Source organism: Accipiter gentilis, chromosome 6, assembly GCF_929443795.1.
Source record: "Accipiter gentilis chromosome 6, bAccGen1.1, whole genome shotgun sequence".
NCBI classification, from domain to species: Eukaryota; Metazoa; Chordata; class Aves; order Accipitriformes; family Accipitridae; genus Astur; species Astur gentilis.
This window is the reverse complement of record NC_064885.1, coordinates 12,835,646-12,856,196: the sequence shown is the minus strand read 5'-3', so window position 1 is coordinate 12,856,196 and position 20,551 is coordinate 12,835,646. Positions and strand designations below refer to the sequence as shown.

At 53.3% G+C, this 20,551-nt stretch overlaps 2 protein-coding genes across 3 annotated transcripts; one reads left to right on the top strand and one right to left on the bottom strand.

The window, feature by feature from the left end:
• The first annotated feature begins 19 nt into the window (after positions 1–19).
• On the top strand, positions 20–6,590 carry LOC126039770 (E3 ubiquitin-protein ligase TRIM39-like). 2 transcript variants are annotated; one of them, XM_049803396.1, is made up of 7 exons: positions 20–536; positions 636–902; positions 1,588–1,683; positions 3,333–3,563; positions 3,701–3,723; positions 4,223–4,335; positions 4,879–6,590. In XM_049803396.1, the coding sequence occupies exons 1-7, from the start codon at positions 459–461 to the stop codon at positions 5,448–5,450; spliced, it is 1,380 nt and encodes a 459-aa protein (XP_049659353.1). In that variant the 5' UTR covers positions 20–458; the 3' UTR covers positions 5,451–6,590. The 2 variants fall into 2 exon arrangements, with proteins under 2 accessions (XP_049659353.1, XP_049659352.1); XM_049803395.1 differs by having other exon boundaries at positions 20–902.
• A 5,247-nt stretch (positions 6,591–11,837) lies between these two features.
• On the bottom strand, positions 11,838–13,228 carry LOC126039773 (C-C motif chemokine 4 homolog). The gene is made up of 3 exons (XM_049803399.1): positions 12,971–13,228; positions 12,496–12,610; positions 11,838–12,151 (listed from the first exon to the last, which is right to left on the bottom strand). The coding sequence occupies exons 1-3, from the start codon at positions 13,038–13,040 to the stop codon at positions 12,064–12,066; spliced, it is 273 nt and encodes a 90-aa protein (XP_049659356.1). The 5' UTR covers positions 13,041–13,228; the 3' UTR covers positions 11,838–12,063.
• Positions 13,229–20,551: the final 7,323 nt, after the last annotated feature.

Below are 20,551 nucleotides of genomic sequence, written 5' to 3'. Positions count from 1 at the left end.
TTGTGAGCACGCAGCGGGCAGGCAACACCAGGGCTCACACTGCAGCCGCGGGCTGCTCGGTTCAGCAAACACCAGAGACGACCCTGTCACCTCTGCCATCCCAGTGCCCGGGGCTATCTATGGGCAGGGATTATTTCTGGTGCTTCCTAATTTGTCCCACTCTCCTGGCAGGGTTTTTATTTCTCTTTGACCCGCCGGCGCTGGAGGAAGCCCCAGCCTTTAAGGCTGGCTGCAGCTGTCCCGGCCGGTGCAACGCTCCTCCCCCAGCCAGTGCCGAGGCTCCCACCGCCGGTGCCGCACGGCAGCTAGGCCGGCTTCTCCTCCAGCCTCCCGTGGCACTGCCGGCGCTGCCTCGCCGTGAGGCTACTGCATCCGCGCCCGCCTGTGAGCCTGCGTTTGCTGGTTGACTCGGGGGGGAAGGAAGCGTGCAGCGAGGCCGCCCGGCCGCAGAGGCTGCCATGGCCCTGGCGGGTGCCCTGGAGCGGCTGCAAGAGGAGGCCATCTGCCCCATCTGCCTGGAGTACATGAGCGAGCCGGTCAGTGTTGACTGCGGGCACAACTTCTGCCGGGGCTGCATCGCCAAGCACTGCCAGGAGAAGGGTCTCTGGGCCGACGGGCCCTTCTCCTGCCCGCAGTGCCGCGCCTCCTGCCACCGCAGCGGCTTCCGACCCAACAGGCAGCTGGCCAACATCGTGGAGAGCATCCGGCAGCTGGGGCTGCGGGGTGGCCCAGGGACGGAGACGGGGACGGGGACGGGGACCCCTCTCTGCGCCCAGCACGATGAGCGCCTCAAGCTCTTCTGCGAGGAGGATGAGGAAGCCATCTGCGTGGTGTGCCGGGAGTCCCTGCACCACCGCTCGCACACCGTCTACCCCATCGAGGAGGCTGCACAGGTGTACAAGGTAGGGGAGGTTGGGGTTCCGGGGGTCCCCGTCCTGCCCCGATGCACCCTGGGCACACGGGCGCCGAGGGGATTGGCCGCCAGGACCCCACCGCCCCTCTCCCAACAGCCCCAGCGGCACCGCTGGCAAAGCAGAGGAGGGGGTGGCAGAGACGGCAGCACCCACCCAGCTGCTCTCATTGCAGGAACGAGGCTGGACCCACTGGCTCCCAAATTTTCCGGCACCCAGGCTCACCCCTGTCCATGCGGGTGCACGGAGGCAGCCTGGCTCCCTGCCCCTCTGTGACCCCCCCAGAGAAGTGGGGGTGGTGGGTCCTGCGCTGGGGACGTTTTGCCTTGGTGGAGGGGTGCACCCAAACCACATGTCCCAGCGATGCTCCTGACAGCGTGCTGCCAGCTGCCCCGCACCCCAGCGTTGTGGGGAGCGGTCACTTTGTTCTCCAAAACCTAAATAGTAAGAAAAATATGGAGAAAACCCAAGGAGTGCGGAAAGGGTTAATGCTGCGAGTGAAGTGAAGAGCACAGCTGCTGGGTTCGGGTGCCAGGGCTGGTACTGCCTGGTGCGGGGTCACTGTCCCCTGGCTGCCTGCTGGCACCAGCAGTCCCAGGGCAGAGAGGGCCCAGCCAAACTGCAGCGCTTCGTGGGTGCTGCTGGGGTGAGGTGAGCCCATTTCTTCTATTTTCAGGTCAAACTCCAGAAATCCCTGGAGCATCTTTTGAAGGAAGTGGAGGACGTGAGGAAGCGTGAGTCAGCGGAAAGGATGAAAACCCAGGAGTGCAAGGCAGGTGCCTGGCTTAAGTCTTAAAGAATGAGCTTCAGAGAGATCGGCAATTATGATCTTTTCTGTGGCCATGAATTTGGCATAATCCTCAGGATGGGACATGTCCCCTTGTCCTGCTGTTGTACGGAGGACTGGTGCTGGAAGCCAGGCTCAGTGACTGTGTGTGGCTCTACTAAAAATTGAAAAGGTTTGCAAAGAAATGCTTTGCAAAGAGCAGCACGGCAGCTCCATTGAAGCCACAGGGGCTTGTCTGCCGGTTAAACAAATAGACACTGGATATTTTTTATTTGCGTTTTGTTTTACAATGTGTGCTTGAGTTACAAGCCAGGCGTGAGCCATAGGGTGAGCTCTACGTTGCAACAATAGGAACTAGAAGTGTTTTCATTAAAGAAGGAAAAGCTGAATTACTGCACCTCTGCCCGACTCCAGGCAGTCCCGGGGAGATATAACACCAGCAAAACAGCTGCATTTCATGTCCCTCCAGGGTGGAAGCTGGAAAGTAAAAGTAACTGCAGAAAAGGAAACGAAACTGCTGGACCGAGTTATCCAGCCCTGAGCTAGATTTGATGATTAATCAGTTTTGGCAGGGAAAACAGGTTTCTCTGGACTCCTCTAGTTTTTTGCACGGCACCTCTGCCTGCCTGCCGCAGCCCAGCCAAGCGGGTGGTGGGTTTTTGGGGTGCCCCTGTGTGCCCACCATCCCCCTCAAGGCTGGGGATGGAGTTTGTGAAAAAGCCATGTCACTCTTGCACCGCCAACCTGACTCAGGGCTCCAGGGCCGCAGCTCAGCTGCCTCTGGCTTCCTCCCGGCCCAGTGTTGTCATCCTTTTTTAGTAAAAAGAAAAAAAATATCCCTTGTGAGCGGTAGGGGGGAGGTGACTGTGACCATCCTGGCCTATCAAGCCTTTGTGACTCAGATCCAAGAAATCATGTGCTTGGACATAAAAATAAAGGCAGTTCAGTTTCCTTTCATTTATCTTCTGCATTTTGAGGTTTCATGGTCCTAGCTAACCGCAGTGTGTTTTCCTGGTGCTTCAGGTTTCAAGCAAAATGCCAATTTTTAGGGGTCAGGTGAAAACCCCTAAAGCACTGGCAGACCCTGCCAGTTGCTGGCTGTAGTGAGAGCTCTCAGACAATCGGGGAGTCCTCCATGTCTCCCTCTTTCCATTCCTCCCCAGCTCCGGGGCTTCTTCCACCTCTTTCCCATTGCTGTGGGTTTTTCCAGACGTAGAGCATTTCCTCTGGGCTGCCCAAGCAGCGGGTTAGTCTGAATCTAGCTGGAGGGATGAGTTGTATCATATCTAATAAAAACCTGCCCCGACACTTGATGGCATGTCCTTGCAGCCTAGCAGGCCCACCAGTCCCCTGTGCTGCACGGAGACATCGTTAGGCATCTGAGGTCCAGCTGAGCAGAAATGCCCCGGGCAAAGTCCTACTGCTGGTAAACTGAGGATGTCCAACAGGAACTCAGGCGAGGTGAAAGCACAGCAGTTAGCCTCTGGCTGTTTTTTTAAATACATGCACTTACCAAAAAAATGAGGTGGTTTCCCAGGGCCTGATGCTGGGCATGGGTGCCAGAGAATCTGGCTCTGTCACAGCTGCCTGGCTAACAGTGCCTTGCTTCACCCAGTGTATCTTCTTATTGCAAGGAGACAGTGAAGAAAAAGCGGGAGAGGATTGTGAGCGAGTTCGGGAAGCTGCATCGGCTGCTGGCTGACGAGGAGAAGCTGCTACTCCAGAAGCTGGAGGAAGAGGAGAAGCGGATTCTGCTGATGATCAATGAAAACCTGGCCAGGCTGGTGGAGCAGAAGTCCTTGCTGGAGGAGCTGATCCTGGAGATAAAGGAGAAGACCCAGCAGCCAGCTGACGGGCTGCTCAAGGTCAGGCTATGCCACCAGCCCCATTACCTCAGCCTCGATGCCTTTGCCATCTGGATGGGTGGCCAGGGCCAGGCTGGCTGGTGGGCATGAGGCTCTGGAGCCTCACACCCAGAATGGTTTTTCTCTTCTCCTTCTAGGACATGAAAAGCGTCCTGAGCAGGTGGGTACCCGTGCTTGTTCCCTCTACCATCCTGGCTGCCTCCATTCTCTGAGATGTTCGTGTCTGCTCCATGCCAGCCACCCTCTGTTTTCCCTGCCCAGCATCTGGTTTGGTCCTCCCTGGGGCTGACAAAGAAAGGACTGAGACCAGCAGGGGCTGGAGAAGAGACTCCATCCTCTTCTTCCAGAGCCCTAGACCCAAGGGCTTGCCTGGCCTTGTGGTGTGTGAGATGTGTCCTCTCCTAAGGGACATGCTGCCCAGGTGGCCTTGCTCCTTCTTTCCCAGGGACTGGTACTGCTGGTCCCCACGTCGTTTACCTCTGGTCCCATCAGGCTTCCTGAAAAGCCAGCAGTTATCCCTAGTGCTCTTCACAGCCGAAGAGCTCAAGGGAGGAGATGCCTCCATGCAGCCAACAGAAAGGCATTAAACCTGACCCCAGCAGGAGACTGGCTGTGCTGTGGGCTCTGGATACAGCCCATGGGCATCACTCTCCTTTCAGGTGCGAGGGGGTGAAGTTCCAGTCCCCCAAGGCTGTGTCCGTGACCCTGAAGGAAAACTACAGCATCCCCGAGCACTGCCTGGGCATGAGGGAAATGCTGAAGAAGTTCAAAGGTAAGGGAGCTGCTTTTGTGCCAGCTCCTGGCTCCTGGCTCCAGTCCACCCCCCATACCCTGGGGCACGGGGAGGTTTTTTCAACGAGCTTTGTCCAGCTGGTCCCAGTTTGTGTACTGATGAACTCAGGCTGGTTCCATGGTGGGGACACCTTCCTCATTCTGGATGGGTTGTGAGGTGACCCTGAAGGCTAGGAGGTCACTCTGGAGTTTCAGGCTCTGTGTTGCCCACAAACTCTTGTTTTCAGTGTTGGCTGTTTCTGAAACTGTGCCGAGGGCTGCAGAGCCACCCTTATTCTGTTCCTGCTCTGCAGCCAGATGCCAAATATTTTTATATTGTTTATAGTTAGCATGATTTTATGTATTGCAGTTCCCCACTGCCAGGCAGTGCTGGGAGCTGTGCAAAACAACAGGCACAAGCAAATAAATGTAGGAGGTAGGAAGAGCTGGAAGAGCCCAGCATCTGGGTTGCAGACACCCGCGTGTGCCTGCACCTGCAGACCCCTGAAGCCCCATCTGTCCTCCCACCCTTCTCTCGCTCCAGTGGATGTGACTCTGGACCCTGAGACGGCGCACCCTGACCTTACCCTGTCCGAGGACCGCAAGAGTGTGCGGCGCGGCAGCAAGAAGCTGCTTCTGTCCCTCTTCGACAACCCCAAGAGGTTCAGCACCACTCCGGCAGTGCTGGGGAGTCAGGTCTTCTTCTCAGGCCGCTGCTACTGGGAGGTGCAAGTGGGAGACAAGCCCGAGTGGGGCCTGGGGCTGTGCCGGGAGTCTGCCAGCCGGAAAGGCAATGTCCACTTCTCCCCAGACAATGGCTACTGGTTGCTGCGGCTGCAAAATGGGGGCAACTACGAGGCCCTCACCTCGCCTGTCTCCCCGCTGACCCTGACCGTAAGACCCCGGCGCATTGGGATCTTCCTGGACTACGAGGCAGGAGAAATCTCCTTTTACAATGTGAGCGACCGCTCCCACGTTTACACCTTCACTGACAAGTTTTCAGGGAACCTCAGGCCTCTCTTTTTCCTGGGTGCCTTTTTGGGGGGCAGAAATGCAGAGCCCTTGGTGATCTCCTGGGTCAGGGACACGCAGGGGACCGGGTGCATCATCCTGTGACAGCAGCTGCTCTGGCTTCCCACTGGCGGGCAGAGACCTTGGGAGCCCGACTGGCTCCTCCTGTGAGCAGGAGAGTGATGGTGGGGCAGCACCAGGGAAATATCTGTGTGCCTTGGTGAGCGTCATGGAAGGGTGTCCGCATGCTCCTGGCTGCTGAAGGTCACCTGCCAAGTGTGACACCCACCCCGTGCCATGCCTGTGCTGGAAAAGGCACTTTGCAGTGGGGATGTGCCATAACCCTCTGTGCTGACGGGGACAGGGGATCCCGCTGACCACCACTGCCCTGCTGCTCATCTCACAGGCTGCTGGAGAAGGATACGTGCCCAGCCTGCTGCATAGTGCTGATTTTGGTGTGAATTGTACTGGAACAAGGCAATAAAGGGTTGATTTGGGGAGCCTTGTGTGGTTAGCACTGTGGTTTTATGGTGCATCCATCCCTGCTCGTTAGCCCCAGCTAATCTGCAACATCTCAGAGGGCAAAGGGTGCTGCTGGACCTGGTCATCTGCAGCCCAGAGAGGGTCCTTGAGAGATCCTGCTGTGGCATCAGTGGGACACCACAGCAAGCTGGGCACCTGTCAGGCAGGGATTCAGTAGTGGCAGCTGCTGTGTAGTTGGCCACACTTCAGCCTCGTGGTGCTGGGACCTGCAGTAAAGGCGAGGGGACTTCTATATGGGTGTGGGTGGTCCTGGGCTGCTCTCTCATCTGCTGGCAGGGAGATGACCTCCAGGTCTGGTAGCTCCAGCCCCTCCACCTCCCCTCACAAGCCCCACGGGTGGGAAATCTCCAAGCATGGGAAGCAGTGAGTTACCCACCCCAGGTGGGGGCACTTCAAGGGCTGCAAAGCCCAGGGAAAGAAAAATAACCCAGCCTCTGCTGATGTCTCCAAAGGTCACCTTTGGTCTCTCCATCCCCTGGGACATCCCTTCTCCTCCAGGCTGTATTGCTGCCTGAGGTTCTTGCCTCAAGCAGTCTGCCAACCTGTCTCTGGAGGAAAAGCTCTCAGGTCCTTAAGTTCAAGTGCAGCATCATCTAGTCCTACTCATTTAAACCAAAGTGCCTGTGGACCAAGGCCAGGAGACAGGAGATGCTGCCCTGGGGGCAAACAGGGTGGAGGCAATGCCAGCAGCTGTGGACTTCATCTGGAGCAGCTGCAGAGCATGCTCTTTAGACAAAAATAATGAAGCTGCTCAATTTAAAAACCAATTCAAATAAAATGAGATTTGATAAAGCACGGTCTGAAATGCTCAGCACCCTTTCTCTGTGTGTGTCCTGAATGGTGCTTTAGGAGTCTCCTAGTGAAAAATGATGCTGGACCTGAGACCTCTCAGCTGAGTTTTGTTGCATTTTGGGGAGTCCCACCCTCCTCCCTTCAGCTTCAGGCTCTTTCTTTTGGAAGCTGCATGGCAGAGAGAAGAGACCAGCTAGAAGACCCCAGTCCCAGCTTTGTCATATCCCAGGAAGGAGAAGGGCAATGGGTCTTGGTGGGCTCTGCAGCTCATTGACCTCCATGGAGATCTTACAGAGGGTGTTTATGGAGCCTGAGAAGGTAGGAAAGGACAGGAACTTTGAGGTCCTGACAGAGGACTGGAAGAAGAGGCAATTTGGGGGGGGGGGGGGGCGGGGAGTGTTGAGGACAGCCAGGAAAACCTGTTTGTGCAGGGTGACAGTTGGGAAGGGATCAGGCTAAATGTCACTGAACCAGGGGCAGGACAAGGTGGTGGGATGGAAACTGTCCAGAAAGCAAAAGTAATCTGACCATGCCAAGTTGACAGATGAGTGGCACTCGCTGCAGTGTCAGAAACACGAAGAGCATTTCCAGAATAGGCGGGAGGAAGTGCAACAGTTTGGAGATCTTGCAAATTGGGTGAAGAAATGAATGAGCAGAAAGGATGTGAACTCACCCCGACGCAGCACCCAAATCATTCCTAGAAATTGTGAATTTGCCTCTCCTAGAAAGGAGAGGAAAGGTTGAAGGCACGAGATAGCTCTGAATATGCTATAAAATTTTCCATCTGGTGGACTCTCCACATCACTTGCAACTAAGAAACTGCTTGGGGCAGATACCAGTCTGCCCTGAGATGCCCAAACTGGTTGACAATGGGCAGCTAGAGAAAAGCCAGGAGCACTGGGACCTGGCTTTTAGACCTCCCTGCTAATTTAAAGCTAAAGCTGTTCCTAAAGCTATTTGCAAGCAGGCTTTCTGTTTAAGTCATGACAAGTTGAGCTTGCCCCTGTTCTCAGTGGAAACACATTTATTGCCTGGCTCTGGCCTTCACACCGATCCTACCCAGCAAGGACCATGTCCTGCTTGGACCATCTGCCTCAGCCGTGAGGGATGGCTGCGTGTCACAGCATGGTCTGACCCGAGCATGTGGGTCTTCCCACAAGTGCTCCTGCTCCCCAGCTCCAAGCAAGCTGGTGACCCTCATACGGCATCATAAGGTTATTTATTACCAAAGGGGCTGACCAGTATGTGCCAAACTAATCACAGTCACACCAGTTCCATTTGATTTCCATGTGCTGAGGGAAGATGGGCATATACATGTTTTGCAGGGACATTTTGGATTGAGATGGTCTCTTGCTGTGGTCCCAGGGTCCCAGGACTGATCTGCTCAAGGTGTCTGGTTTTACTGAGGGCAGTAATCTCTTGGGATACTACATGTGGCAGAATGGCCATGGTTTAGGGTTGGGTGATCAGGGAGCTGTTTTTCTGAGCAATCTAGATTAATGTCATATTTTTAGGCTTTAGCTCCTGGGGCAGTTTCGTCACCCAGAGGCATTGACAGTGTCCCCTGTTAAGATTCTCCCCAGCAAAATTTGCAGACCTGCAGTTCTTTCTCTTCTAGTGTAGTGGAAAATGCTTTGTTGTCATCTTACGGGGATGTGAGTAGTCGTCTGTGCCTTTCTAAGAACTAAGCAGAAATGTTCTTCCTGGTCTTCATTGCCACATCTGCCTTATGTTGGCTGTTACAGAAAAGGTGATAACCAGGCACCATTTCTAGCATAATACTTCTGTGTCTTCCTCAGCCCTGGAAGAATGGGATATAGTGCTACTTTAAGAAAACATTACTTTTGTATGCAGCATGCAAAACCATCCACTTTTACATGCCTTTTTTGGATGCTGGCCCCCCAGAAGAGACATGGTCCCCCATCTTGGTGTCTCTGGGAAGAGCTGTTTTGGGTGTAGGACTGAGCGTCTCCTCCCTGCAGCAAGCCAGGGCACAGGTACCTGGGATGGTGAGGAACGCACAGAGCTGGCGCTTCTGCGTGTATAGGTGTTTTGCATTCAGGGTGTCTAATTCCTCTGAAAAAGTGGAGATGTAAAAGCCATCAGACCATGAACCTTGATTGCCATCAATCTGTGTCTCCATCAGCACAGCCCAGCTCCCTCTTCTGTGCAATGCCAGACTCTGACCTCCAACTCCCCTGGCTGTTGTTATACCTCAAAAAGCATACGGACACACCAGAGTGATATAAACAACAAATACATAAATGTGCATGTATGTTATAATAATGATGTTATCATAGTAATGATTTTACTTCTGTTCACACCTAGGCTTTCCCGGGGTTTTTGTTAAAAATATTTACTTTTATATACATCGCACAAAATACTCAGTAAACACCATGCTCCGGTTTCAGGATGAGTCTTTCTTATAGTAGTTTACAAATTCTGAAGCCCTTGACACTATTGCTCTTGTCTTGGTCTGAATCCAGAGGAAACCCCCTGCAAGACACCCTCTTTTTGGGTCCCAGCCTCTCCTTTCTCTTCATCTGCTGCCTTGGGCTTAGTGCCCTCTGCTTCTTGGGTTCACCTGCCCTGGCTCCAGTGGGTGCTCCCTGAGCACCCTGCAAGGCTGTTTCTGGGGGGGATGAGCATCATGATTAGCACCTCAGTCCCATGCATGAGCACCGGGGCATCCTGGGGCTCCTCCAAGGGCTGCATGGTGTGAGGCTTTTCTTGCACCACTCAGCTCTAGCAGTGAGGTCAGCCTCAAATAGCTGCATCAACGTATATGGAAAGCATATCCCCTGCTCTGGGCACTGTAATCCCTGGGTGCAGATTTGAGCTAATGGCAACATGGGTACTGTAGCCCCTGCCTGTCCCTGCTCTGGGCCACCTTTCTGCACTCCTCTTCCTCCTCCTCCTCCTCCTCCTCCTCCTCCTTTGCAAAATGTGGCGGCTCTGAAGATCACGAGGGATGTGCACAACGCTGCTTGCGGGCCTTGGAGGCAGCTGCCGGCTTGCTGAAAGCTGCTGGCTGCCTTCGCCTTGCTCGTGCAGGCTTCGTTCACACCTCTGTGCCTGGGGGTGTGGATTAATAAGGACGCTGTATTCCTCGCATGCACTTGGAGGGCTCCTCTGAGCTGTCACACGTAGGTGGGTGTAAGATCAAGAAAAACAAGAGCAATTCAGGACTCCCTGCAGGCTCCCAGAATAGCGGTGAGGAGTTAGCTGAGGTACCCAGCGGAGGTGTCTGCTGTGGGTGGCTTGAATGTGACCCCGCTTGTTAAGGATGTTGGCACTTGGGGTTGTTTACAACAGGCTCAAACGGTTCACGGGCTGGATGGTGCTCCTCAGATGATCCTGCACTGTGTGTCCTTTGGCAAGAAACCCCAAGGCTGCGGGACTGCTCCCAGTGCCACAGGGACAGACGGGGCTTGTATCCAAGAGGGACTGTGGAGGCTCAAGCCATTTTGGGATGATCCTGTTGCAGGTCTCCCTGTCCTGACCCCTGCTCCTGCTGTTCCCTGGAGCAAGGGCAGCTCTGGGCACCCAGCTTTGTGCAAATCTCATTCCTCAGGGTGAAGCTGCCGGGCTCTGGCACCCAGATATGGGGCTGGCTAGTACCCAACGGCCAAGGTGTCCTCACCTCCAGCGTGGCCACAATGAGCCCTGCTCCTGGAGCTGGCCCTGGGGCATGCAGTGCCTCTGGAGTCAGGGCTGTGACCAAAGCCACCTCCCCCACATGCAGGAGCAGCTTTTTGTCACCAAGGCACAGCTGCCTTCATGGTGATGTCCACCTGAACCTCCCAGCCATGGGCTCCCTCCCAGCAGCATCTTGGGGAAGGGGTCCTGCTCACTGGCACATCTCTGTTTCACCCTCCTCCTCCTCCCTGGATGCTATTTTAGGCTGGGTGCAGTCAGCGCTGTAGTGGGATGACTGAAGGGGTGCACGCTGCCCTGTGGGCTGAGGAGCTGGGGGCTGCAGTTCCTGAAGTGACAAGGCTCCTGACATAACCGATACGCTCCTTCCTCCACCAAACACACCCACATCCCCCTGGTCCGTTCCAGCCCCACCTGAGGCTCCTCTCACTGCACGGCTCCCACGTAGCCTCTGCCCTGTGTCTGCTCATCTTCACCCTCCCCAGGAGCCCCCTTTCTGCTCTGCTCCCCCGTGTCTCACTGATGTTCATGTTTGTCCTCTCAAATTCAGTATGAAAACACTGTGGGGTGAGCTGAGTGCAGACAGGTCTCTGACCTGAGCCTTTTTCGTTGGGCTGCCCTGTAGGCACCCGAGGAACCCAAACCCTCGTTCATCCAACAGCACGTGTCCAGAGACGATCAGAGCAACCCAAATGCCGTCAGTGGTGTGGGCTCCATCTCCTTCGGCAGTGGTGAGAGGCCAGCCCCAGGGCTGCAGTGGAGACGTCTCCTTACAGGGGCAGATCCTGCCCTGAGGCTGGGCTCTGGCAGGGTGATTGCAGGGAAATACTGCATCTCTGGATGCTGTGCCTCTGGGCAGGCATCTCCAGAGATGGGCAGGTTTTGGAGGCATGGAGAAAAAGCACCTTTTCTCATAAGAGGGACACATCTGCTAAGCCTCATGTCCCAGCTAAGGAGAGTTTAATGAAATAGTTCTAATACTCTTGTAGTGAAACATATTTTTTCCATCCTCAGCTCTGGGAATAGCTGATCCATTTTAGCTGCAGCTCTCAGAAAACTTTCCCTGAAACAGTCAACATGTTAAATTTCAGCCCCTGAAGGTAACGTTTTAATTGACTATAATGGGACCAGCAATGGAATTTAACTAGCTGCCAGTAGTTGTAATGAGTAGTGATTAAATACCTTATCAAAAGAGTGAGCCAAGCTACCTGAATGTAATTTATGCCCTTCTCACACCTCCTCCTTCATGGTTTTTCTCTTCTTATTTTGCAAACCAGGATGTTCAGATAGCAAAAGCTCGTGGGGGTTTTGACAGCGTAGAAAAGGGAATAAAGAACGTGTTGCCATTATTATAATTTCAGCTATTGTCATTGCAAAGAATCGTAATAGAGGCAAAGACAGAAAGTTCTTACAAAAATATTTATTTCTCAAAATTTGAATTAAATATTACATTAAAAATACAATGAATTAAATACAGAAAATATAACCTGAGCATGAGTCTTCATTTAAAAAAAATATATTAAATAATATTCTTATTTGTCTAGAGTGGAATTATTGCACCTCATCCCTCCCCTGTAAAAATTAAATATGTAAATATCAAAATACTAAAGTTAGATTCTGGAACATTTTCATTGCTCAGCTAACTTTAAATGACATTGAAACATTTCTGACAGAGCCCGCAGCTGGCTGTGACTCGCCCATCCCGGCAGCCGGGTGTCCCGGCACCTTAGTTCAGCTCCAGATCGCTCATGTACTCCTGGACCCAGTCCTGCTCAGGGTTGGCGCAGACTTGGCGGCCCTTCTTCGTGATAAACCTGTGAGGTGCAGACAGGTAAGTTTTCAGTGGGAGAGTGCTGCATGGAGAGGAGCCCTGTCCCAAACCCAGCCTCTCCCAAGGATCAGCAGAATTTGGGCATGCAACATGCCATGCCCATCGCATCAAGCAGCCACCAGTTAGTTTGCAAAATGGTGGAGCAGAAACGGTGTGAGCCCCCCGTGTGCTGAGCTCATGGAGCATCACCTTGCACCTCTTGTTCCCCTATCCCTCCCATCCCCTGGGGCCAGCCTCCATCCCCTGTCTTTTGAAAAAGGGTCTTTCCCTCTCTGGATCCTCAGCCCAAAGGGAGAGCCCACCACCACCCAGGAGGAGAGGACTTACACGACGGCTGGCTGGGGGCACTGGCTGTTGGTCTCATAGTACTCCACCACGAAGCTGCGTGGCAGCTGCCGGGAGGTGTAGGTGAAGCAGCAGGAGGTCGGTGGGTCGGAGCCAACTGTGAAGGGCAAAGACAGTCGTCAGCAGTGGCAAGGGATGGGGACCAGGGGCAGGGAGCTGGGACCGCAAACCCCCGGGGGATGGGGAAGAGGAAGAGGAAAGATGAGGTCTTTTTTCTTCTTCCTTCAAAGAGAAATCTTTTGGGTTCAACTTGAGTTGGCACTGATACAGCCCATGCCGTGCTTTGAGCTGTGCCTTTCCCATGGCAGGAGACCCCCAAAGGCCCTGGAGCACCTGTCAGAGGGTGGTCTGACATGGGAGGGGACCCAGAGGTGTAAGGGCTGGCAGAAGGGACCCTGTCCCATCAGCAACATCTTTCCTGTTCCCATTTAGAGAGGAGGGGGAGAGCTTGGCTTACTCGGTGCAGCAGAGGTCTGGTAGCAGAGAGCAGCGATGAGAATGGTGAGGGCAGCCACAAAAACCTTCATGTCAGCTGAGAAGTGGTGGCCGGAGCTGAAGCAGGCAAGTGGAGCTTGAAAGCCTCTTTTCTGTCTGATGCCAAGACAATCAGCAGCTGCCCAATTTATGGGGTGATTTGGTCCATGCAGCAGCTTGCGTAGGCATGGTGGAATTTCCCACAGAGAAGAGGCTGCTCATGGTGCAGTGTCGTGGTGGAACGGAGCAACAGCCCCAGCCCCGGAAGGATGAAGCTCCCCCCTCAATTCAGAGCCTCCCCAGTGACACAGGATATGAAACAGTCACCATTTCTATTTCTGCTTCTTTCATGCATGTCCCTTAGTAAGAAGTTCCCCTGTCGAGGTTCCTGCATTTGTCAGCAGGCCCCTATTACCCAACCTGCCCAAGCAGCTTGGAGGCAAAAGTGCATCCTTCCAAGAGCTGTGCAAATGGACTGAAGAGCATGGATGGGATGAGGCTGGTTAGGGGAATAGGGGCTGAGGTCTCCTCTGCCCTGGACTGTTTCCCTCCCACACCTGCACAACCTGTGCCGCCCCAGTAGCACAAGATGTGAGCTGTTACCAGTGGGCTCCATGTCCTGTATGTGCTTCACATAGTCTGAGAGGACTGAGGGCATGTCCTGCAGTGGTGACAGCACTGCAGGCACCAATGCAGGTATTGGTGGGCATGAAATAAGAGTCCCAGAAGCTGAAGCGCTTGAGTTTCCTCCTCAGTGTAAGGGAAAGAAGAGTTGAGTTGGGGCATTATCTCCTGGAGGTGCCTGCCATGCTCCAGATCCTATAAGGAGACCCTAACTGACCAGTTTAGGTTCGACACTTAAATTTCAGCAGCTACTGATAGGTGAGGCCTATCATTGCTTGGCATGGAGATGCAGAGGGCCAAAAGAACTGTGGAGATGTTGACTGTGACCCTGAAGATGAGGCAGGAGGGTCTCCAGGAGCAGGGTGAGAAAGAACACACTGCTTCTGAAGGTCAGGGTGTTGTGGTTTAACCCCAGCCAGCAACTAAGCACCAGGCAGCCACTCATTCACTCCCCCCCATCCAGTGGGATGGGGGAGAAAATCGGGAAAAAGAAGTAAAACTCCTGGGTTGAGATAAGAACGGTTTAATAGAACAGAAAAGAAGAAACTAATAATGATAATGATAACACTAATAAAATGACAACAGTAGTAATAAAAGGATTGGAATGTACAAATGATGCGCAGGGCAATTGCTCACCACCCGCCGACCGACACCCAGCCAGTCCCCGAGTGGCGATTCCCCGCCCCCACTTCCCAGTTCCTATACTAGATGGGACGTCCCATGGTATGGAATACACCGTTGGCCAGTTTGGGTCAGGTGCCCTGGCTGTGTCCTGTGCCAATTTCTTGTGCCCCTCCAGCTTTCTCGCTGGCTGGGCATGAGAAGCTGAAAAATCCTTGACTTTAGTCTAAACACTACTGAGCAACAACTGAAAACATCAGTGTTATCAACATTCTTCACATACTGAACTCAAAACATAGCACCGTACCAGCTACTAGGAAGACAGTTAACTCTATCCCAGCTGAAACCAGGACACAGGGGCAGGTTAACTGGAGGACAAGGGCAGAAACTGAGATTTGCCAGAAGGCAAGAAAAGAGTATCCAGTCTCAGCAGAAAAGATAAAATTGTAATGACTACAGACAAGGAGGAATGACCACATTGTATGGGAGAGAGTAAGAGCTCACAGCTCTCCAAGGGCTGGGTGAGGGCTGTGACCAAGGATGGCTCACTGGGAAGAAGTCACCATCCTACATATGGCCTGCCATGGAGGTCTACCAAACACCTCTCTGTCCCTGAGGAGGAGAGGAAAGGCCTCGCCGAGAGGTGATGGATGCTCTGGCAAGAGTTGAGGGCTGTCCATCCATAACACTGAGTGGTGATGTTTTGGCAGATGCTGCCTGAAAGTCAGTGGAGGGACTATAACGTAAAGTGGAGCAACCCAACCACACCGCCAGTACTTCTGCACCCCTACCGCAGTGCTGGGCAATGACTCACCGTGTTTCTATTAGAGGCTCCCAGCTACCGACCCAAGCGCCTTCTGCAAATAACTTGGTGTTTTCCAAATATCACTCCAACGCTGCATGGTGTGCACAGCCCTCCACCAGCTGCAGCATGTTAGCTCCATGCAGATTAACTGCTCTGCTCCATGCAGGCAGAGAGGAGTCTGGAGCACAATGCAGTCCTGGACTTGCACAGAAGTCCCAGAGGTGGTCCACTCTCACGGAGGCTCCAGCTGGGATCAGTGGTAGTATGCCTGCCTCTTGCCCTGGCTGGGGAGGGCAGATCTACCCCATGGAGAAAATGTGGCTTTTGCCAAGCTGAGCATCACGTCCTTCCTGGCCACACCATGGCCAGTCCGGTCCCCTCTCCATCCTTCCTTTTTGCCATTTGCAGGCACCTACGAGGCACCTCGCAGGCTCACTCACCAGTTCAGACCTCACTCCCTCCTCTGCTTGTCAGCTTGCTTGTCCCCAAATATCCTGGGTGGATCAGGAGAAAGCCTGCCTCCACAGGCAGGGCTCCCAGCCAGGCAGGAGGTGGGAACCCGGCATTCAGCCGGATGACTGCTGGACCAGAAATCATCTCTGAGCTAGTGTAAGCTTACTTGGCTCCTCTGTCTGGTTGCTTAGGGAATATAACTTGTAGATGTACGTAAGAGCATGGTTTTTCTCTGAGCTGTTCCCTGTGATTGTACCTTCAAGCATTCATGGGTCATGTCTTGAGATCTGCCACCTACAGCCATCTGGTCCTGTCCTGCTCCCAAGGCACACAGTGTGGGTAGGGCAGGCAGGAGAAATGCCATTTATGGTGCAGAAATGTTCTTATAAAAAACAAGTTTCATTAAAACAGAAGAATTAGTTGGAAATCTGCATTGTTTATTTGAATGTTTTCAATGAGATACTTTTCTGTTTCAGGCAGCTGAAAACCTCCATGACTTTATACCTTTGTTGGCAAGCAGATGCCAAATTATTTTGGACTGTCAGGGACCATTTTTTAATTAATAATAAAAAAAATTTTCTCAGTTTAACTGAGTCAGTTTAGGATAACCTGTGTTACAGGGGCCAGGTGAGGGCTGAAACTTTTCTACTGCTGAAAGCCAAAAATAACCCCAAAGTCAGGGCGTTTGCTTCCCAGGGGTCTGTTTTTTCCTTAGAAATCTGACAAAAGCCCCCACTCTGCCAGGCTGGAGGTGGGAGGCTATAGTCATATCAGTGATGCCCTGAGATGTTGCAACATGCTCCTAAAAAATGTTTCCTTACCCACTCCCCCACATTCTAGTCATGATGAGGTGAGAAAGTAATTTCTTCCAGCTCTTCCCCCTTTCAGAAAGAGGATAAGCTGTGTGTCTTGGATGAAGGACCATCTAACCTGGGAGGTGCTCTGAGATGGAGAGGTGGCCAAGGAAGAGTGCGCTGGAGCACCTCAGGGGGAATGAGGTTGCTAGCACAGCAAAACAGTGGTGTAAGGTGGAAGTTTTCCCACCATGGCTCCAGCCAGTTTCAGGATCCATGACCCAGCCTGTGGTCTCCCCTTTCCCCCACCGCCAGCAGGCAGTGCTTGGAGCCAGCAGGACAGGCTGTCTGAAGCAGTTTACATAGAGGAATATGATAGAGGTTTGCTGCAAGCCCCCAAAAAAACCCCAGGAGAAAGTGTTAAGGAAAGCAAATGCCCAAAATAAATCTGGTGATAGCAGCAATAGGGAAATTCTCAATCTTGAATGAAAGGGGAACCCTGAAAAAAACGGTGAGGCTGGCCGATGTAAGTTGCTATTTACAGCAGGTTTTAATGCTAAGGAGTCAGGATTTGCTCAGAAAAGGAAGTACTTAAAAATGTCCTGAGTTCAGAAACTGCTTCTAGGACAAGCTCCGCTTCTACCTGCAGCAGTCTCCATCCTGCCTTGCTCAGACCTCGGGCACCAGTGACTTTTCATCAGTGTCCAGAAATTTCACCCCCACCATTCCTGACATTTCTGGAGAAATGTTGGAATTTTTTAGATGATTTCATGTCCTGGAACTGGCCCCAGTGGGAACCTGTGCCTGTGGGAGTGACTGGGAACCATCTGTCTCCACCACACCGGGTGAAGGGGAGAGCACGGCCATCCCGGCTGGGCGGCGTGAGCAAGAGCCGGCCACTGCCAGAAGCATTGCACAAGAGACCCCTTCGTGTGTTCCTGAAATCATGTCACGCCAGGAAGATGTTTGTAGTTGATAAGAAAAATGTATCTCATTAAAGGTTCAATCCTCCTCCAGCAAGGGCATTTTCTGAAAAAAATACCCCAGGGAATACTATTGCTTTCTAATGGTTGATGCCTTAAATTTTTCCTGGCCTTTCTTTTGAAACAAAACAAAACAAAGAGGATTACGTGTATAGTATTTCAAAGCAAATTAAAGTGGAATGAAAGAGCCTTGTTGCTCCACACCCCTCTCCATCCCTGGCATGAAATGAAAAGAAAGAAACAGCAAAAACTTGAGTTTTAGCAGTTTTTGAGCCTTAGGGAAAGCAGCTGTGGGCTGTGCTCCTGGCTTGCCCTGACTGCCAGCTCCAGGGGCTGGGGCACACCTGACCCACACTCCTCAGCATCCCTCAAGCCCTGCAAATGCCTGGGAGGACCAGAAAAAGTGTCTCTGCCCAGACTGTGTCCTCTGCCCTGGGGGACAGCTCACCTCACTCAGATCTTTGATGAGTGCTCCACAAAGAGCAAAGGAAGACCAGGCTGAAAATTCAGAGCCCTGCTAAGATGAAAAATCAAACCAGTTTATAAATGAACCCATTGGGCCTTGTGTGGTCATCATAACCAAGTGAAAAGGAAAAGAAGCAAGCCACAAATCGGTTGTTGTCATTTTCATTAGCACTCCTGGAGCCCAGCTCTCCAGGAGGTTTGGGTGGGCTGGCTGCAAGCAGCCCACAGAACGCAGGGGGGCCAGCTGCACCCCACGGGTGCTTTGGGGATTGCCAAGCATCATGACCTTCTCCTGCTCATGGAGTGGGCTGAGACCAGGGTTAATTACCACCGCTGGGGAACTTCCCTGATGCATGGCCCTTGGACCTCCCAAAGACCCCATGTCCACCAGTACCGGCTTGGTCCCCTTCTTTGCAGTGTGCTGGCAGGGATGTGTCTGGTGTTGGTTCCGTCCCCCCCCAGCGCTCATGCTGGGTAGGAAACCCCATGGGAGGTGTGAGACCCAAGCTGCCACAGCAAGGTGTGAGCTTTCCAGCTGCAGTGGTCATGCACGGAGACCGGCAGCGGAATTCGGATGTTTACTAGCCTCACGATTTATTTTGGGCTCGCTGCAAGGCTGCAAACCACTTCCCATGTGTGGGGGCTGTTTGTAGGTTAGGGCGCTCTGCAGCGCAGGTCCCATCATGCTGTCTGTGATGCTGAGGCTTTTGCCACCCCAGATGGGCCTGTGCCCTTCAAAAGGGCCATTGTCCGGCCGCCCTGACCAGCACGGGCTCTGCCTGGCACTTACATCCCTCGGGGGAGAAGGGAGGGCTCCAGGAGCTCTGTCACTGCTTGCTGGAGTGCCATGGCTCTGCAGCCTCCCCATGCGGCCTCCTGCATCCCTGGGGACCGTGCAGAGAGGTGCAGCCACAGGATGGACTTGCTGGGGACAGTCTGTGAGTGGGAGCGGAGGGGAGCTGGACTTGGTCAGGGATCGCCTTTGCCCCAGGCTGCAAGCAGAGGGACAAGGCTGTGACCCCTGGGGCACTGCACCTCTGCCCCAGGTGAAAGCACCAGCATCTGCCACATGGAGCACCCTACACCCCAGAGCTCGCATCCACTTGTGGGCTTATGGGCAAGAGGATCAAACGGCTAGCAGGAGTGACAGGGATGGGATAATATCCCTTTACGTGCTCCAAGGTACCAGGGCTAGAGTGGTGCAGCCCCCATGGACGGGCTGTACACCCAGGGGAAGGCAGCCCCATCAGCCTGGGGACAGCCCGCACCATCGCCTGCAAGCAGAGCATCCTGCATCCCTCTGCCCTGGGAGAATGTGCTTTGTGACCTGTGGCTCTTGGTGAGGGCAGGATTTGGGGGGGACTTGAAGGAGTCCCAAAGCCTCTGGGCTAATCCTTGTCACTGTCTATCTCAGGGGATGACAACTGAGCACCCACTGTAACATCCTTCTTTATAATCTTCCTCTGCATAATTTTAGCTTTCTTTTTCTACCCTGTCTGCACCAAAACAAATCTCATGCCCCAGTCTGGGTGAGGCTAAAACGATAAAAAGTGGCTCATTTCCAGGAATAATAAAGGAAGCTTGAGAGTTGCCAGCTTATAAATACTTAAACTGCAGGAACTGTGACAGCAGAGGGCTCTGGGATTTGTCAGAGAAGTGAAAACCAGTGCACAGAAACAGAAAACTGAAAACAGAAGCTGGCCTCGGAAGTCAAGGAGGGTGAATTACTCTGGGAGCAGCCTGGCAGGAGCATGCAGTCGGGGTTGCAGCCAGGGTTGCAGCTGGTGACTCAAAGCCAGAGTCCTGTGGCAGGGGGTCAGCAGTGCAGAGGAGCAGCTGGGGAGGAAGAGGTGCCCCCCTTCCAGGAGACATCTCAGCATTCTGGTGGAAACAACATCACAGCTGAGAAAGGGCAGTTTTGTAAGCACTAAGTGGTTTGTGCTGATGACACAACCAAGCGACTGCAGCTGCAGCAGCTCTTTGCAGACCCTCCTCCTCCAGCTCTGTCAGATTCATTAGCAGTAAATGATGGCTTCTTTCCTTCACTGACCATCTCAGGGCTTCCAGACAGAGGACAGAGCTGCCTGACAGAGATCACATCACACCCCCATCACACCTCCCCACCACCCCTGGTGCTCTGTGTAGCGAACGAGAAGGCACCGCGTGGGCCACCGGCCCTGTGGCTTGCTCCTTGCAGGCGGCAGGCTGGAAAGCAGAAGCTGTGAAGTTGCCATGAGCAAAGCTGTCTCTGGCTGGTGTTAGCCACAAAGCTGTCTTTCTGCAGCCACAACCTTTCTCACCCGGCAATACAGTGCCGGCAGACGGCATTTGTCATTTCCCCATGCACACACTAGCATGTGAGTTGCAAGCACAGAATAACATAAAACTCCCACTTTGGTTTCTGCATGATTTATTTCCGTGGCAAAAAGCCATAATTTGGTTTTGCTCTGCAGCAATTCAGCCAAAAGCTGGAGCCACTTCTTGTTCTGCCATGCACCTCTGCCCAGAGCTGCTCAGACTTACCCAGGGAAAGCAGAGCTGGTTCTGCCAGGGCTTGCTATGAATCTGGCAAAATCCAACACCTTCCCCAAATACCCATGTCAGGTCTTTGGCCCCAATAAAAGCACATTCTCGGCCACTCTCGCGATGTCTCTGCCCACTTGCAGAGTGAGCCTGCAGCCTGCCACAGCCGACAGCACCAGTGTCCTGGGTTGTAACGCAGGATAAGACCATGCAAGGAAGCAGGAGTGCAAAAGAAATCCTCCCTGGGGGGGTAAGTGTGAGGACGAGCAGACCATCACCTATCTCAGGAGCCCTGA